General features: G+C 27.8%; 2 protein-coding genes across 2 annotated transcripts; one reads left to right on the forward strand and one right to left on the reverse strand.

Moving 5' to 3' along the window:
• Positions 1 to 1,592: 1,592 nt before the first annotated feature.
• On the reverse strand, positions 1,593 to 2,993 carry LOC101496472 (UDP-glycosyltransferase 84B2). The gene has a single exon (XM_004509147.3). The coding sequence runs from the start codon at positions 2,991 to 2,993 to the stop codon at positions 1,593 to 1,595; it is 1,401 nt and encodes a 466-aa protein (XP_004509204.1).
• An 8,990-nt stretch (positions 2,994 to 11,983) lies between these two features.
• On the forward strand, positions 11,984 to 12,740 carry LOC101489997 (uncharacterized). Its single transcript, XM_004509042.4, has one exon. The coding sequence runs from the start codon at positions 12,124 to 12,126 to the stop codon at positions 12,487 to 12,489; it is 366 nt and encodes a 121-aa protein (XP_004509099.1). The 5' UTR covers positions 11,984 to 12,123; the 3' UTR covers positions 12,490 to 12,740.
• Positions 12,741 to 16,698: the final 3,958 nt, after the last annotated feature.

Here is a 16,698-nt window from a genome sequence, read left to right on the forward strand (position 1 = left end):
CTATTACAAAAATTAAAATCGATTATTATAGGTAATTTTTTAGAATTGTCATTTTAAAAATTTTCCAAAACAAATATGTCAATATAAAAGGAAATAGTTCGAAAATTAATTTGATTATTGTCATTAAAAATCTTTGACAATTATTATTTTAGTCATATTTATGGAAAATATTTAGTCAGTTGTTACTATATATCAAATTAATTTCTGTAATTATAACTTTATTGGTTCAAATTGATTTTATTTGTCTGTTATAATTTTTCGTTTTTCGTAATAACAGTTAATAGAATTTGTGTGGTCAATTTTATGGCAATGTTATTATCAATTAATAACAATTGATTGATGATAGTCAATTAATAGAAATCAAAATTCCAAAATTTTGAATTTTCACCACTAAATATTTTCATTAAAATAATAAAAAAAATACTATATTCTTAATAGGATATAGTGAGATGGAGAAAGGAAATATGAAGATAATTTCGTAAAGCATATAGCTTGTGACTAAATTATATAATTTTTAGCATATATCATCATTTATATAAAATAATTTATTGATTTTACAAAATTATTATTATAAAAATTGTATATCATATATCATCGTTTATGTAGTTGTAACAATTAGTTTTTGGTTCAAATTATTATTATAAAAATCGTATAGCATATATCATCATTTATATAACAATTAATTTTTTATTAGTTGAAATTGATTTTATTTGGCTGTTATAACTATTCGTAAATATGATTTTATTTGTTAAAATTGATTTTTTATGTGTCTAATAAATATGATGTTTAGTAATCGTACAATATAAATAATTAGTCGTAATAGAGTTGTTACCCAAATTGATTTTCGTAATTAAGACTTTGTTAAAATTGATTTTATTTGTCCTTTATAATTTCTCTTAACCTATCGTCATTAAATGTGAAAAATCATTAATCATTAAATAGCAAAAGTCATAAGATATGATGTCACATGTACTATTTGGCATTTTGAACGGCATTTGTTTACGGTGGTAGATGTAGATAAATAACATGTTTCTTATCTATCTATAATATATCAGTCAGATAAATAGATTTATACGTTTTTGAACGTATTTGTTTAAGGTTTTAAAAAAATCATCCTAATTTAATATTTTTAAAAATAATTTTTATGAAAATTTACTTAAAAATAGTAAAAAATAAAATTATATTAATTTGTTAGAAATTAAAAAAAAATATACGACATTCAATAATTTAGATATTTATTATTAGAGATTTTAACATGATAAAAATTAATTTTTTTTTTAAATGTTATCTTTCAGAAATGACTTTTATGAAAAACTTATCAAAATAGTTTTTCATTTTAATAATTTTTTGAAATTTCATCATTCAAGAAAAATTGTAAAAAATATATAAAATACTTAAAATTATAATTTAAATGAATGATTTAAACCAAACCAATCCAATATAAGTTAGGCCATTATAGATTAATTAATTTTTAAAACAAAATATTAAAAAAAGAGAAATTATTATTAATAATAGTGACATTACAAAGTAATGTAGATGAGATCTAAACAATTTTCTGACCATAAATTTAAGCAAATGTCATCAGAAAATCATTAATTCTTAGCCAACAAATCACCAATAAACTTATTAAAATTGTTACTAGAACTACCACCTTCCTTCAAAGCATTTCTTGCTGACTCCTTAATTTCCACAGCCCTCTGCTTAATCTCACTAGCATTTGGTCCATCCATAACCTCCCAAATGCACCTCTCAATTTCTTCAGCACTTGCAACACCATCTTCTCCATAACTCACTTTCACTCCATTCTTAAACACATTCTCAATAAGTGTAGCATTTGTTGGTTGATCAGTCCAAGTAGGCCAACCAATAACAGGGACACCAGCTACAACTGTCTCAAGTGTTGAATTCCAACCACAGTGACTTATGAAACAAGCAACTGCAGGGTGCATTAACACCTTCTCTTGTGGACACCATTTCACAACTATACCTTTTCCTTCACTTTCTTTCTTAAACTCATTTAGCAATTCCAAAGTAGAATCCTCTTTCTCACTTCCTCCATTATTTGCTGGCTTGAAAACCCACAAAAAATCTTTGTTGCTATTCTTCAAAGCTATAATTATATTTTCCATTTGTTTTTCTGAAAAAACAATTATGCTACCAAATGATATATAAATAACTGATGAATTTGGTCTGTTATCAAGCCAATCTATGCATGAATCTTCAGCATTCCACATATCAAGACTTAAATCATTTGTGTCTTTTTCACCTAAAAGAAAAGGTGATACCAATGGTCCAATTGGATAAATTGGAGTTAGTGAATCCATTGATTCCACTATCTCTTTTTCAATCTCAAAAAATGAAGCACCTAAAATCCATTTCACTTTCTCCAAATCTTTGAATGAATTTTCCACAACTTCCTTGAAATGAAGAGGATAAGAAGGGAGAATGAAAGTAGGAAGATCTCTAACCTCTAAGATAGGTAAACCAGGTAATTGGACCGTCTCATTAGGATCCTCCAAACTTGGAAAAATGTCATTGTTTTTGAAGTAATGATAGTAAATTGAATACAAAGCTGAAGCTTGTATCCAAAGCATTGCACAAGGGATTTCATGTTGGGCAACAGTATCAATAGCCCAAGGAACAAAAGGGGTGACAATGGCACATGAAAAGTTTTGATTTTTAGTGTGGTTTTTGATGAGATTTGAAAGGTTAATTGGACCCTTTTCTTGGAGGGTTTCGATTAAGGTTTTTACATCAGAGCGGTCAAAGTCAAGACTTAGACCGTCAGAAAAGAAATCGAGTACGAGTCCTGAACTAGAGTTTGAGTTAGGGATGTTTTTGAGTATGTTGTCGCGACAGTTTTCTGTTATGGCAAAGGTGACATGAAAACCGTTTGAAATGAGTCGGTTAGCAACCTTTAACATCGGGTTTATGTGGCCTTGAAAGGCCGCAGACACCATGAGAATTTTTGGTTTTTCATTTGCTACTGTCATGGTTTTTTAGTGTAGTGCACAACAGAAGGAAAATATTATTACTATGGTATTGGTTTTTTTTTTTTTTTTTTTGACTCACTATGGTGTTGTTTATATATAGTGATGGAGTGGAAGACTATATATACTGTAATAAACAAAGATGGTAAAAAGAATACAATGTACTAATCACAAAAACAAAATCATCTAGAACAATAGAATGTATATTTACTATTAGTCAAATTAAAATAATATTTTTTATTTTATAAAGTTCCATATTCTTTTCTGATAAAATATAAATTTTCATACTATTATTTAAATTATTTTTATATTTTTATTTAAGATACATTATTAATGAGTATTTAACAAATGTAGTAGTCTATTCATACTATATATTTTTCTAAATTTGAAATAGAATATTCCATTATTTTGTGAACATATTATACGTATAAATATTTCTTATATATTTTTAATTTGCTCATTATTTATGAATTTATGAATATTAATTAATTAATTAATTAATTATAATATTCATAAAAATTGATTTTTTTTTTTTTGGTTAAAGATTTTTCTTATATTTGATAAATGTAGTAAAATATTTTTAGAATGTATATATTTAATAAATTCAAAACAAAATCCACCCAATTTTAAGCAAAAATGAGAAATGCATATGCAAAATAATATCAACATGATATCTCAATTACATTGCCAGCTCAAAAAAACAACAATCATTTGCAACACCTTAATAATTATCATTCAATAAAAAGAAAACAAAACTGGGGGACTAAATCCAAAACCAACTGTATGTTGTGTATATATTATATTTAGAGATTTGTCTTATATTTTTTTATTATACTATTATTATTATTATTATTATTATTATTATTATTATTATTATTATTATTAATTTATGATATTATTCATTAGAAAATTTAAAAGTTGATTATTTGTTTCCATTTCGGTTGGCGTGACAAATAGCTATATATCAATATTTTTCTTAAAATTGCAAATGTTATTTTGTAAACAAACGTTAGTGTTAATAGAAAGAATGAAAAAAGAAGAAAAAAGTTTAAAAAATATTTATGAATGCAATTCTAGAATGTGTATTATAAGCATTTATATGTTCCACCTTTTTAAATATTTTATTTTTTATTTTTTTAAACAACTCCAAAAAACCAAACTCGCCTCATGGTTTTTTGTCAACTTGGTTGGTTGGGTATTTGACAGCAAAGTCAAAGAATTATTTACATGCAAATTCAATTAATTTCTAACTGATACTAATTAATTCCAACTAATTACCATTTATTCTTATTTTCAAATACCTATAATTTCCTGGTCTACCGATCTTTAATAAATGTTATGTTTCTATTTCTATTGTTGTGACAGATACCTATAGATCAATATACTTTTTAAATTGCAAATCTTAATTTGTTAGTAAATGTTTGTGTTAATATTGTGGATGGAGTAGAAACTTCAATTTTTTTTATCACTCCATTTCTCAACTCTTTATATCTATCAATATTTTTTTTCATAAACCCAAAGTTTAATATAATAAAAAATAATAATAATTTAGGGGCATAAACTTAACCTAAAAAATAAAATGAAATGAAATGAAAATGAAAAAGAAGACTAAAGCTACATTAATTAAACAATATAATGAATGCAATTCTATAATGGATGTTATAAATATTTGTATGTTCTGTCTTTGGGGTTTTTGTCAATTTGTTTGGTTGGGTATTTGACAGCAGTTCTTTCCTCTTTATACTAATAGAATTTTATTATTTTGATTTAATATATATTTTAAGATTTTTTTTGTTACAATAGTATATCTAGATAAGATGCATAAGTGTATAAATTATGGATGATTTTAATAAAAAAATATCAAAAAACGATTTAAGTTTACAAAATTTCATATTGATAGGATTGTGCTGTTTTATTTTAATATATCACTAGCATGAAATAGCACACACTTGGAGTGGAGAGGAGAGAATAGTTTGTTGGAGAAGATTTAAGTGAGACACGCCGTTGGTATTTTATATGTATTCTATTTAAATTTTAAACAAAATATTTTATTTTATTTAATAATAAAAAATATTTAACAAATATTTTTTCATTTTTTTTTTTGGTGGACTCACTTCCTAAGTGGAATCTACTAATTTTATTAATATTATTAGTATTTTTATTGTTATTATTATTAAAGAAAGAAAAGAAAAAAATATTTATATTTATTGGGTTTGCCCTATGTGAATACAAATAACAAGAACGAAAGAGATTTAAATCCATAAGCAAAAGTGTTGTACACAATAAGGAGTTACACAAAAGTGTCGTAGACAATAAGGAGTCACACGACAGAGTAAAACAACAACAAAGTAGGAGGGAAATTTACTTTTTGGAATACTCACTTTAGTAGAAGGTTATTAAGTTGTTGTTATTGTTGATTGATGTTCTCTATTGTTATTAGAAAGACTTTGGTTTACTCATTAATTATTATAGTGAAAGTTTTTACTAAACTATGTCCTGTAGTTTTTATTATCTCAATTTGAAGGAAATTTTCTACGTTAAAAATTGTGTTTGTCTCATATTTAATTTTCTGCTAATTATTTTTACTCTGTGAAATTGTATTTTCTTTGTGCATTTAAATGGAAGAGGACAATAAAGGTCTGAGTATGATTAAACTCAACTCTACTAATTACATACTTTGGAAGACTCTCATGGAAGACATCATACAGTAAAGATTTGTATGATCCTATTGAGGGTGATACTCTTATACCAACAGATAAATCTAACGCTGACTGGAAGAAGATGAATAGAAAGAATTTTTTATTCGGAAGCTGGTGAATGTGAAATACAAAGATAGAAATTCAATGGCAAATCATATGAGTATTTTTCAGAATACAGTGAATCAGTTGACAACTCCAGATATTAAATTAGATTATGAGTTGCAATCGTTGTTATTGTTGAGTTCATTGCTTGATAATTGAGAAGTCTTTGTTGTGACGTTGATTAATTAAGCTCCAAGTGAAAAGTTGAAAATGTCAACAGTTAAAGAGAGCATGTTGACTGAAGAAGCTCGAAGAAAGGAACATGGTTTGATTGGTTTTTCTCCAAAGTCAGAAGCATTAGTTACAGAGTCACGGGGGAGAAATCAATCTAGAAACTTCCATATATGCGACAACTCTGAAAGTCGTAGCAAGTCGAAGACTAAAAAAGAAGTGACATGCTATCATTGTGGCAAAACGGGTCACATAAAAAGAAATTACATGTTCCTTAAGAGAGATCAATCAAGAGAAATAAATGAAGACAAAGAGAAGAAAAATGATAAAGATACAACAACAGTTGCATCTGTTAATAATGTATACATTGTTTGTGATGATAATTCCATAAACCTTGCATGTCATGATTCAACTTGGATTATTGAGTCGGGTGCCTCATATCATGGTACTTCTAGACGTGATTTCTTCTCATCTTACAATGCTGGTGATTTTGGCATGGTAAAAATGGGAGATGAAGAAGTATGTAAAATTATCGGTATGAGAGATATTTGGGTTGAAACATGGATTGGTTGCAAGCTTCAACTGAAGAATGTTAGACATGTTCTTGATATTCGTCTCAATTTAATTTCGGTGAAAGTCTTGGATATTGAGGGTTATCACACTTACTTTGGCGGTTTGTGGTATATGTAAAATCACCAAAAGGTCCATAGTGGTTGCAAAGGAGCAAAGTTTAACTTCTCTCTATAGGATGACTACGAAGCTATGCAAAGAAGAAGTGGATGCAATTGAAGACGCCTATTCTTATTTATGACATATGAGCCTCAGTCACCTAAGTGAGAAAAGACTCAACATACTTGCGAAGAAAAATTTTCTTCCTGTGAAATGCATGTCTCTAAAAACTTACACTCATTGTTTTGCTAGAAAACAACATAGAGTTTTTTTTCTTCATAATACTGGTCCTCATAAGAGGCAAAATATTCCCGATTTAGTTCATTCTGACGTTTATATGATGGATAGTAAATTTATTGGTTGTGCATCATATTTTGTTACTTTAGAAAAGTGCAGACCTTTCCTTTGAAATCTAAATGCCATGTACTTAGAATCTTCAAGAATTTTCATGCAAGTGTTGAAAGAGAAATTGAAACATGTTCAATTAGATAACGATGGTAAATATAAAGGTCCATTTGAAGAGTATTATAGAGAACATGGAATTAGGCTTAAGAAAATAGTTCCAAAGACACCTCAACATAATGACGTTGCGAAGAAAATGAATCGTACGATTAATGACAAAATCAGATGTATGCTCTCTCATGCAAAATTATTGAAATCATTTTGGAGTGAAGCAATGAAAACTACAGTGGATTTGATCAATGTTTTTCCTTCTATTCCACTTGCTGGTGATGTTCCAAATAGAGTGTGGACAAGGAAATGTGTCTCTTACTGTCATTTCAAAGTTTTTTACTGCAGATGTTTTGTTCACGTTCTAAGAGATGAGAGGTCCAAGCTTTATAGTAAATCCATACAGTGTGTATGTGTCAACTATGGTGATGAAGAATTTGATTATAGATTGTGGAATCCGGTTGACAAGAAAATTATCAGAAGTCGAGATGTGATATTTCTTGAAGACCATACTATTGAAGATTTTGATAAAGCTGAGAAACAAAAACCAAATTCCAAAAGTTACATTGATATTGAGCCTAAGTCCTCTGCATAAACTTTTGTTGATGGAGGAGATATACAGGTAGATGATAAGAATGTAACTGGTGATCATGTATCTCACCATGACGAATAGGTTCCAACTGAGCCACCAGTCAAATTTGGGTTGAGAAGATCTACTAGAGAACGTCAACTTTCTCAAAGATATCCTCCACATGAGTATGTGATGATCACTGATAGTGGAGAGCCAGAGTACTATCAAGAAGCTATTACAAATGTTGATAAAGAAAAGTTGTTGAAGGCCATGCAAAAATAGATGAATTCATTGCATGAGAATCACATATTTGATTTGGTAAAGTTGTCTAAGAGTAGTAAAACACTCAAAAAACAAATGGGCATACAAGATAAAGGCAGAAGAGAATAGTTCTCAATCAAGATACAAAGAAAGATTGATTGTGAAAGGTTTTAATAAGAAAAAAGGTATTGATTTTAATGAAATTTTTCACATGTGGTGAAGATGTCCTCTATCCGAGTTATACTTGGTTTAACAACTAGTTTAAACCTAGAAGTTGAACAACTTGATGTGAAAATTGCATTCATTCATGGTGATTTGGAGGAAGAGATCTATAAAGAGAAACGAGAGGGTTTCGAAGTCAAAAGTAAAGAGAAACTTGTGTGTAAATAAAGAAAAGCTTGTGTGAGCTCAAGCAAGCACATCGGCAATGGTACAAGAAATTTGATTCTTTTATGAAGAAACATGGGTACGGTAAAACTAATTTTGACAATTGTGTGTTTGTAAATAAATTATTTTATGGTGATTATATTATTATCTTGTTATATGTGGATGACATGTTGATTGTTAGTTATGTTGATTATTAATTGAATCAATTAAGTTGATATTGTTGAGATAATATAAATTTTAAATAAATTTTTATTAGTTTTTTATTTAAAAATATTAGAAATGAGGCATTTTTATTAAGTAGTAATTTTTTTTTCAGGTCTTTTTAAGAAGTAATTTTTTTTATAGAGATCTAAAGTAAGTAACATAAAAAAGAACATAAATATATATAAAATGTTTAATTGCGGCTTTGATCCTTCTATTATTATCAATTCATGGAATTGATCCCCTATTTTAAAAGTCGACAGTTTTGGTCCATCTCTCATATTTTTGAATTAAAAAATAAGAGAAATTTGACATATTTTTAATGATGTGACATACAATTCTATAATATAGAATCATTTAAATGCATGAGTTATTCATATGTCATTAATTAACTTAAAAATATGAAAAAATTTTGAATTTGAAATCTAAGTTTTTACGATGTTTTATTCCAATTTAATAAATATTAATTATTTTATGTCATCCTAACATATGTCACATTATTTAATACATCTCACATGTCATTATTTTTTAGTTAAAAAATTAGAGAGATATACCAAAACTGACCACTTGTAAAATAGAGAGACTAAAATTGCAATTAAGCATATATAAAATATGTCAAACTTATTTTTGTTTTCTAATTTTTTTTATTTACCATTATTATTTCTTCAAAAAGTTATACTACTTTTATCAAACAAAAATAACTATTTCTTTACACCCATTAAAAAAAGTAGTTATTCTCATTTAATATTCTCAAAGTAATAAAAAAAATAATATTTTTCAAATTATTAGACCAACAAACACAACTCTTTTATTGCTTATATATGAGAGAGTAGTTATATATATAATTTAAGAGGGATATATGTGTACAATGACTATATTGACTACGAAGTAGTGATTTGATGAGAGAGTATGACATAACTTACATATGTAATTATAACTAAGATTAATAATGAATTTAATTGGGTAATTTAGTTTTTACTACTAATTATTCTTTTTGTTTATTTCACTCTCTGGTATTGGTAAATATGTGATGCAATTTGATAGATAATAGTAGAAGTCTAAAAAAAATATACTTCTAAGTTGTCATCACCAATTATCAGTACCACTTGACAGCAAATAAAAATTGATTGTTTGATTGTTAGTAAATGCAAAAGTTGTTTAATAAGACTCAATTTCCACAACTAAATTTTATTTTTCTACGGTGACATAATGATAGAAATAAATATAAGTGATGTAGCAAAAGTATTACCAACTTACACCTCTCACTAAATTACATCTTCTTAAATAAACAACATAAACAAACCGCGGTATTCTATTTGTCTGTTTCAAAAAAACATCTTATTCAATCTTCAAACGTACATTCCCATTTAATCCCATTAGTAATTGAATGAATTAAACTAAATGTACATTATGATTTTCTAACTTATTTTGTTATTTGATAGTGATTGAATTAAATTGGGTAACTTGGTTCTTGCAACTAATTATTCCTTTTGTTTATTTCAGTCTCTAGTTCCGGTAAATCTTGGGATACAATTTGGTAGTAGTAGGAATGTAGAGAAAGAATACTTCTAATTTATAATCACCAACAGTCGGTGGCACTTTGCAGCAAATAAAAGTTGATTGTTTGATTATTAGTAAATTAAAAAAAGTTGTGTAATGACACTCAATTTCAAAATTAAATTTTCGATCAGGATTTAAGAGTACACATAGTTAATATTTTGTTTTATATATACATCATAATATGTAAAAGAATTTAAAAAAACTAAAAAAAATGTTATTTAGAAAAATGATTAAATTATATATATATATATATATATATATATATATATATATATATATACTTTTTAAATAAAGTTAAAAAAATTAAAAGTATAATTGAAACCGAATAAAAAAATTGTCATATAAAAAATTGAATGCAAAAGTATTTGAATTAAATTATAATATCTTAGTCTCTTTGTCTCTTTAATATATCTTCATGTTTTATCTCTATAATCTTTTTATGTTCAATGTGATATATTATCAATTCAAAAAGTCTCACCATTCAAGCCCATGCCGGTCGTTCAATATTTTCTATATTCATTTGTCTCATTCTTCTATTATAGTAATTGTAACTTTTTATTCTGATTTGATTGAATTGTATAAAACATGGACACTAATAGGAAATATTTTAGAAAAAATGTACTAAAAGAAGACATGTGTATTGATTTAGGTTTAGAACTAGTAAAATATTTTATTAAGTGCTTAAAAAAATATAGAGAACTTGAATTTGTAAATATTATTGTTTGTGTTGAAAAATTGATTATGAATTAGATATAATGTTTTTTTTTTGTGATCTACTATGTTACAAAATAAATTAAATACTCTTACATTAATTTTTATGGCAAATGATTTTTCAAAGAATATTGATTATAATAAATATATTATCAATGTGTTTACAAGAAATATTTACAAAGGTAACAATTCTAATAAGTGTGAAATTTAATTTATTTAGTTTGCCTATGACACCAAAAATCCCAAGATCAATCCTCTTTGGATGCACGTTTGGACTACATCCATGCTTTAGGAAATTAGGAGGAAATTAAGAGACACATTCTCACTAATAAGTCTTTTGGAGAAGCCTAAAACAAGAGTTTAAGTAATCTTCTCGTAAGTCGGTCCAACAAAAAAATGAACTGGTTTAATTTTGATGTCGTCAAAATTTGTAATTGTCCATCATAAAAAATTTGCGTTGTTAGCCTCTTTTTTCAATAAACAATCTATGTTTAATACACTAAAGAGTAGTATTAGCAATACCTATTTAATTTTTTTTTCTCAACATTTACTATTTTATTAAGTGAAATTTACGTGAAACTCACTACTTTGAAAATTGGTCTCATATAAAATATTAGCAAAATAATAGCATCTACATGTGTTTCATTGAATAAATGTTAAAAATAGAGGTTGTTAATTGTCTAGCACTCGTCTCTACTAAATCCCTAAATAGAATAGCCACAAACAACATATATAAATATTAAGTGTGGAAAAATATTAATATGTTGAAACTTTCTGGGTCAAATATTGAAATACAAAAAACTGGTTTCTAATTAGTGATAAAGTTCAAATCATTATGATCGATTGATTGTGCATGCGTAAGCAAATTCTAAAAGCCACCGGTCTTCAACTTGCAGCTGAGGTCACACAGAGAAAAAAAAAAGTCTACTGACTTGAGTTTTATTTCCCAGCTTACACAAGCAACAAGTTGGACCCGTAATTCTTTCATTTCCTAATTTCTTCTTCCTATTTTCCTTGTGACTAATGAAATAACTACTATACTCTTGTATGAACTTCTCCCCGAAACTACAATCGAAATTGGCTTATAGAAATAAGAACCTCCCGAGTTGTTTCCTCTCTTAGAAAAATCACATACCCACGTTGTTATAAAGTTTGAATCTATTTTAAAAATATAATATATACTTCAATTCAAGTCTCCTTCCACATTTTAGTCAAGACACCAAATGCTACTATCCATGCTATAAATAGGACTCTTCACCTCTCCATGCTAAATATCAAACCACATAAAAAAAAGTACTAACACATAAACTTCTCTCTTTTTCTCTGCTTTCAAAATCTAGAAGAAAAAAAAATGAAAAGCACTATCCTCAAAACTGAAACATTCTTGGTTCTCTTCATGTTGATGAACTCTGCTTTCATTGTGTTAGAAGCTCGTCCATTGAGTATCATTGAGACGGAAAACTCCATGAACTTGGTTGATTGGTTATCACAATATTCTTTGGGAGCAATCAAGCAAGGTGTGCCTATTGAGACACTCGAAGGGATTAAGGATTCGGGTCCAAGTGGAGGAGTTGGACACAAATTCACCAACACCGACACGCTTGGAGGGATTAAGGATTCGGGTCCAAGTTCTGGAGGGCAGGGTCATAAATTTACAAACAGTGAGACTCTTGGTGGAATTAAGAATTCTGGTCCATCCCCTGGCCAAGGACATTAATAATATGATCTCAATTTCCTTCCATTCATTTCAGCGAGACACTTACCTAATACATTGTTGGCATTTAGAATGCTAGTTTCAGATTGATTAATTAATTCCTTCATTTATTTCATATGTAAACAAATTCCTTCATTTATATATGTCTACATTCTTTTATTTTCACTTCACTAGTTTTGATGCTAGTTGTAACAGTCCAATTGATGTCCTGTTTGAATGCTAAGACACACATTTAACACACTCTTATTGACACATGGTCCATATCATCTAATTTTTTAATTTCTTTACTTGTCACCGGTTATTAACCTTTTAATACTTTTATTTAATTTTGTGGTTTTGTTTTCAAGATTGAAAAAAAAACGTCATTCACAAATCTCTGGTTCAGAAATTCTTCCTCTCGGTTATGAAGTGTTCTAATTTACATCCGGAAGTGATCAAAGTTCATTTTCCTCTCTTAAGATATTTGATATTCCAAAAGACCAAACTAACCAAAAATGAAGAAAAAATAAATAAACAAAGAACATTAGAAATAAGAAATTCCAAGAGTGAAATGAGAGAAGGGTTTCCTCGGTCTCTCTCTCTCTCTAACAATTGAAAATCACCACCGACCAACATCCTCACTCTCACACTCACACTCACACTCATCCACCAACCATATAGAATTGATTTTATGTCCCATCTTAAAAATAGAGAAATCTTTTTTAAAAATATTTTTGTAATTTTCAACTTTGAAATGAATTAAGATTTTATCAAATGAGAAGGACAACAAATGTGTTTGAATCTTATAAATAATTTTCTTATAGTGACGATTTTCTTGACATATGGAATATTTGTGTTTGCGGTGGCTTCTTTATATTCTCAACTTAATTTAAGTTTATTTTTTTGTTTTTTAATTTCATTTTTCAATTTATTTGAAGAAATGAGTTGCTTAAATCATTAATTTCATGTGAAAGCAACTTAATCCACGTCATCTTAAGTCAATAATAAAAACGCAGAAAATTAATATATGCTCAAAGGCAAAAAGTTATTCGAATCAACTCATTTTAAGTCATAATGTAAAACTTCAAGTTTTTTTTAATGGTTTTTTAAGGTTCGCGAGTCATATGTGTTAATTATTAAATGTTTGAATGTTTAGATATCAATATATATAGAATAGTTAGAAATAGTCAATATCTGTTTAAAAATAGTTAATCAATTAATAATTAGTATTAATGAATTATGAATGAGATTAATCAATTAGTATATATAAATGGGATAATTGATTCATATGTGCTTAATACCAAACGATTTCTATTTTTCACCAATTGATCAATTAGGGTCTTATTGTTAATCGATTAATATTTGACCATAATTAAAAAGTAATAGGTTTTCCAAGTTAAACTTCGAAGTGACCACATGTCTCATTTCTTGAAGTGTCGTCCAATTATCCATAGTTACAACTTCCTCAGCATATACACTTTGTATAAGTTACTGACCATTCTTAACATAAAAATGTATGAATTCTTGAAGCTATGTTAAACATTCTTTATGGATGAATGTCCAAAAGTTATTACCTATTCCAGTTAAAGTTGCAACTGCATGGTATCTACAATTACAATCATCACCGACATCAATAATGTCATCTATGAATTTATGATTTTCAACTAACAACCAATCCTTGAAGGAAATAACTCTAGGTTGTTGAACCTTATTGATTGATAGTCGATGTGTAAGTTTTTTGACGGAATTTCTGGGTTTTAACCTTATTGATTGACAGATGATGTAGTGCTGCATGCATTTCTAGCATTGCATCAAACAGTTGCATTCACATACTCTGACCAAGATGAATCACACTTGATTGATTTTTCTTTTTTTGATACCTTAGTTTTTCTTTTTTATGTGCACCATTTGTTTTAACCTTATAATAGGAGGACCCATCGACGTAATGGACAAGTAAGAAATCTCGCACAAATTACCTTTAAGTACAATTTTGCTCAGTGCATCAAATTCATCAAATTTTTTTACTATGATATTTATTTCATGTTTCTTAGATACATGTGAAGGTTTACACGATCCATCATCATTAAAATATAATTTAGTCTATCAAACATGATTAGTGTCTAACGAAGAGGAACATGATATCATACTATACCTGACTATTTCACATGCATAAGGCATACCATCTGTTATTCTAATAGTGCAATGGCATTCAAACTTATAAATACACACATACTTCACATGATCATACTCAGCAGCAATGTGATCTATTGCATTTCTAGAAACAACACCACACAAATGCACGTACAATTTGTTATTGTATCGGTGTACTTTTTGAATGATGTTATTTTCAAATGATATTATTATCTCAATATGTTGTAATAAAATCATGCTATAAATTTTTTCCCAAACACTACATATATCATTCATCTTGTCTTGTAATATCATTTTCAAACTCTAATGCACATACTCAATCCTTTATATTATCGTGTTTTCAAAGTGCATAACCTTATTTGCCAGCACCTCAAAAATCATTCCTTATAAGTATTTAACTATTACTCGTGTACATACTCATAAAATGTTAAACAACCACTACCATTTCCTTCAAAAATAGCTAATTTTATGTAATATTGAGCCTTTTCAGAACTATAAACAAGACCATCACATACCTCAACTACGTGCACTTGTTTTGTTTGTTTTTTTGAAACACAATCATCTTGTGCTTGTCTTTGACATTCTTGTATACATGAAACAAGCACAATAAATTGAGCGTTTTTGGAAAAATATATCGAACTGCGCTCATCAAAACAATGTCTCTATCAGTAACAATGACTTAAACTTCACTAGAAGTATCTGTTCGTTCAAAATTTGTAATATCCACACGAAGTTATCAACACACTCATACTGTAGATATGCAAATCTCACACAAAATTTAATTGCAGTAGAAGTAACACTAGTAATATCAAGTAATGACATTTGATACATGTATGTTTGTTATATGTTATCCATAATCAATATTATGTGAAAAATGTTTAAATATATTTTTGATCCCTGTAATATAACAATTTTTATTCCCTGTAAAAAAAAATTGTTTGAATTTCATCCATGTAGTATCAGAAAAGTTTATTTCGGTCCTTAACGTCAAGTGGACGTTACAAAAACGTTAATTGACAAAGGAAAACATAGACCAAATGCTAATATTTAAATAACAAATAAAAATAAGTATATAAATTATTCTAATATTTAAATTAATATTTCAATAGAAGTGTTACAATTGGTTCACGTTTTCCCCTATTTGTCAGCTCAAGTTTTTATAACGTCCATTTGACGTTAAGGACAAAAAATAAAGTTTTTGGATATTGCATGGATGAAATCCAAACAAATATTTTTCAGGGACTAAAACTGAAAAATGTTATATTTACAAGGACCAAAAATATATTTAAACATTTGGTCCTCGTTTTCCTTTGTCAATTAACGTTTCTGTAACGTCCACTTGACGTTAAGGACTAAAAATAAAATTTTATGATATTACAGGGATGAAATCCAAATAAATTTTTTTACAAGGACTAAAACTTAAAACTAAACAATCTACCTTCCTATATCGATACATATTTATCGCATTCCATCAATATCATTAGATGTTGCATTTGAGTTCTCTCACCTTTAAGTAATTAACGATATGCTTGACGTGCATTGTAAACCTATTTGATTGTCATTAAACTTTCAACATTATGATCCTTTAATGTCATTAATATATTTCTTGGTTTGATCATGTTTTTCGTCATATCACCAAGTACATATTTCTCTTTATGAGACAATCGATATAAGAAAGAACGACCAATCAATTTTTTTGTCAACTCGTGGTTGTGAAGACCACATGCTACATGGAAATAACACCCCTCACCAACATTTGACAGTGTTCCTCTCAATCTAAATGGATATTCAAATTTTGTAGTCCAACTATTTCTTTTAGATTTAAGATTCTTCCAAGGTCTATATTTGTCATTTCTTTCACAACCAATAGTTAATCTTGTCTTTGTTTCTAGTCATGCTGTAGTGGTTTCATATCTAAAGATGATAACAATAATTCTATTTTCTCTTCCAATATTTCTAGTTCATCTCAATAAACCATCTCGTATATTAAACATCATGTCAATGGTAAATACACCAGTCAAATCTATCATACCAGGTTCAACATCATCATTCATTGCACCATCAATTTTGGATTCAACTCTC

This window comes from Cicer arietinum, chromosome 7, assembly GCF_000331145.2.
Source record: "Cicer arietinum cultivar CDC Frontier isolate Library 1 chromosome 7, Cicar.CDCFrontier_v2.0, whole genome shotgun sequence".
Lineage (NCBI taxonomy): Eukaryota > Viridiplantae > Streptophyta > Magnoliopsida > Fabales > Fabaceae > Cicer > Cicer arietinum.

Bases quoted from the DNA above. Each gene is read 5' to 3' on its own strand.
- LOC101489997 (XM_004509042.4), top strand. From the start codon at position 12,124: ATGAAAAGCACTATCCTCAAAACTGAAACATTCTTGGTTCTCTTCATG.
- LOC101496472 (XM_004509147.3), bottom strand. From the start codon at position 2,993: ATGACAGTAGCAAATGAAAAACCAAAAATTCTCATGGTGTCTGCGGCC.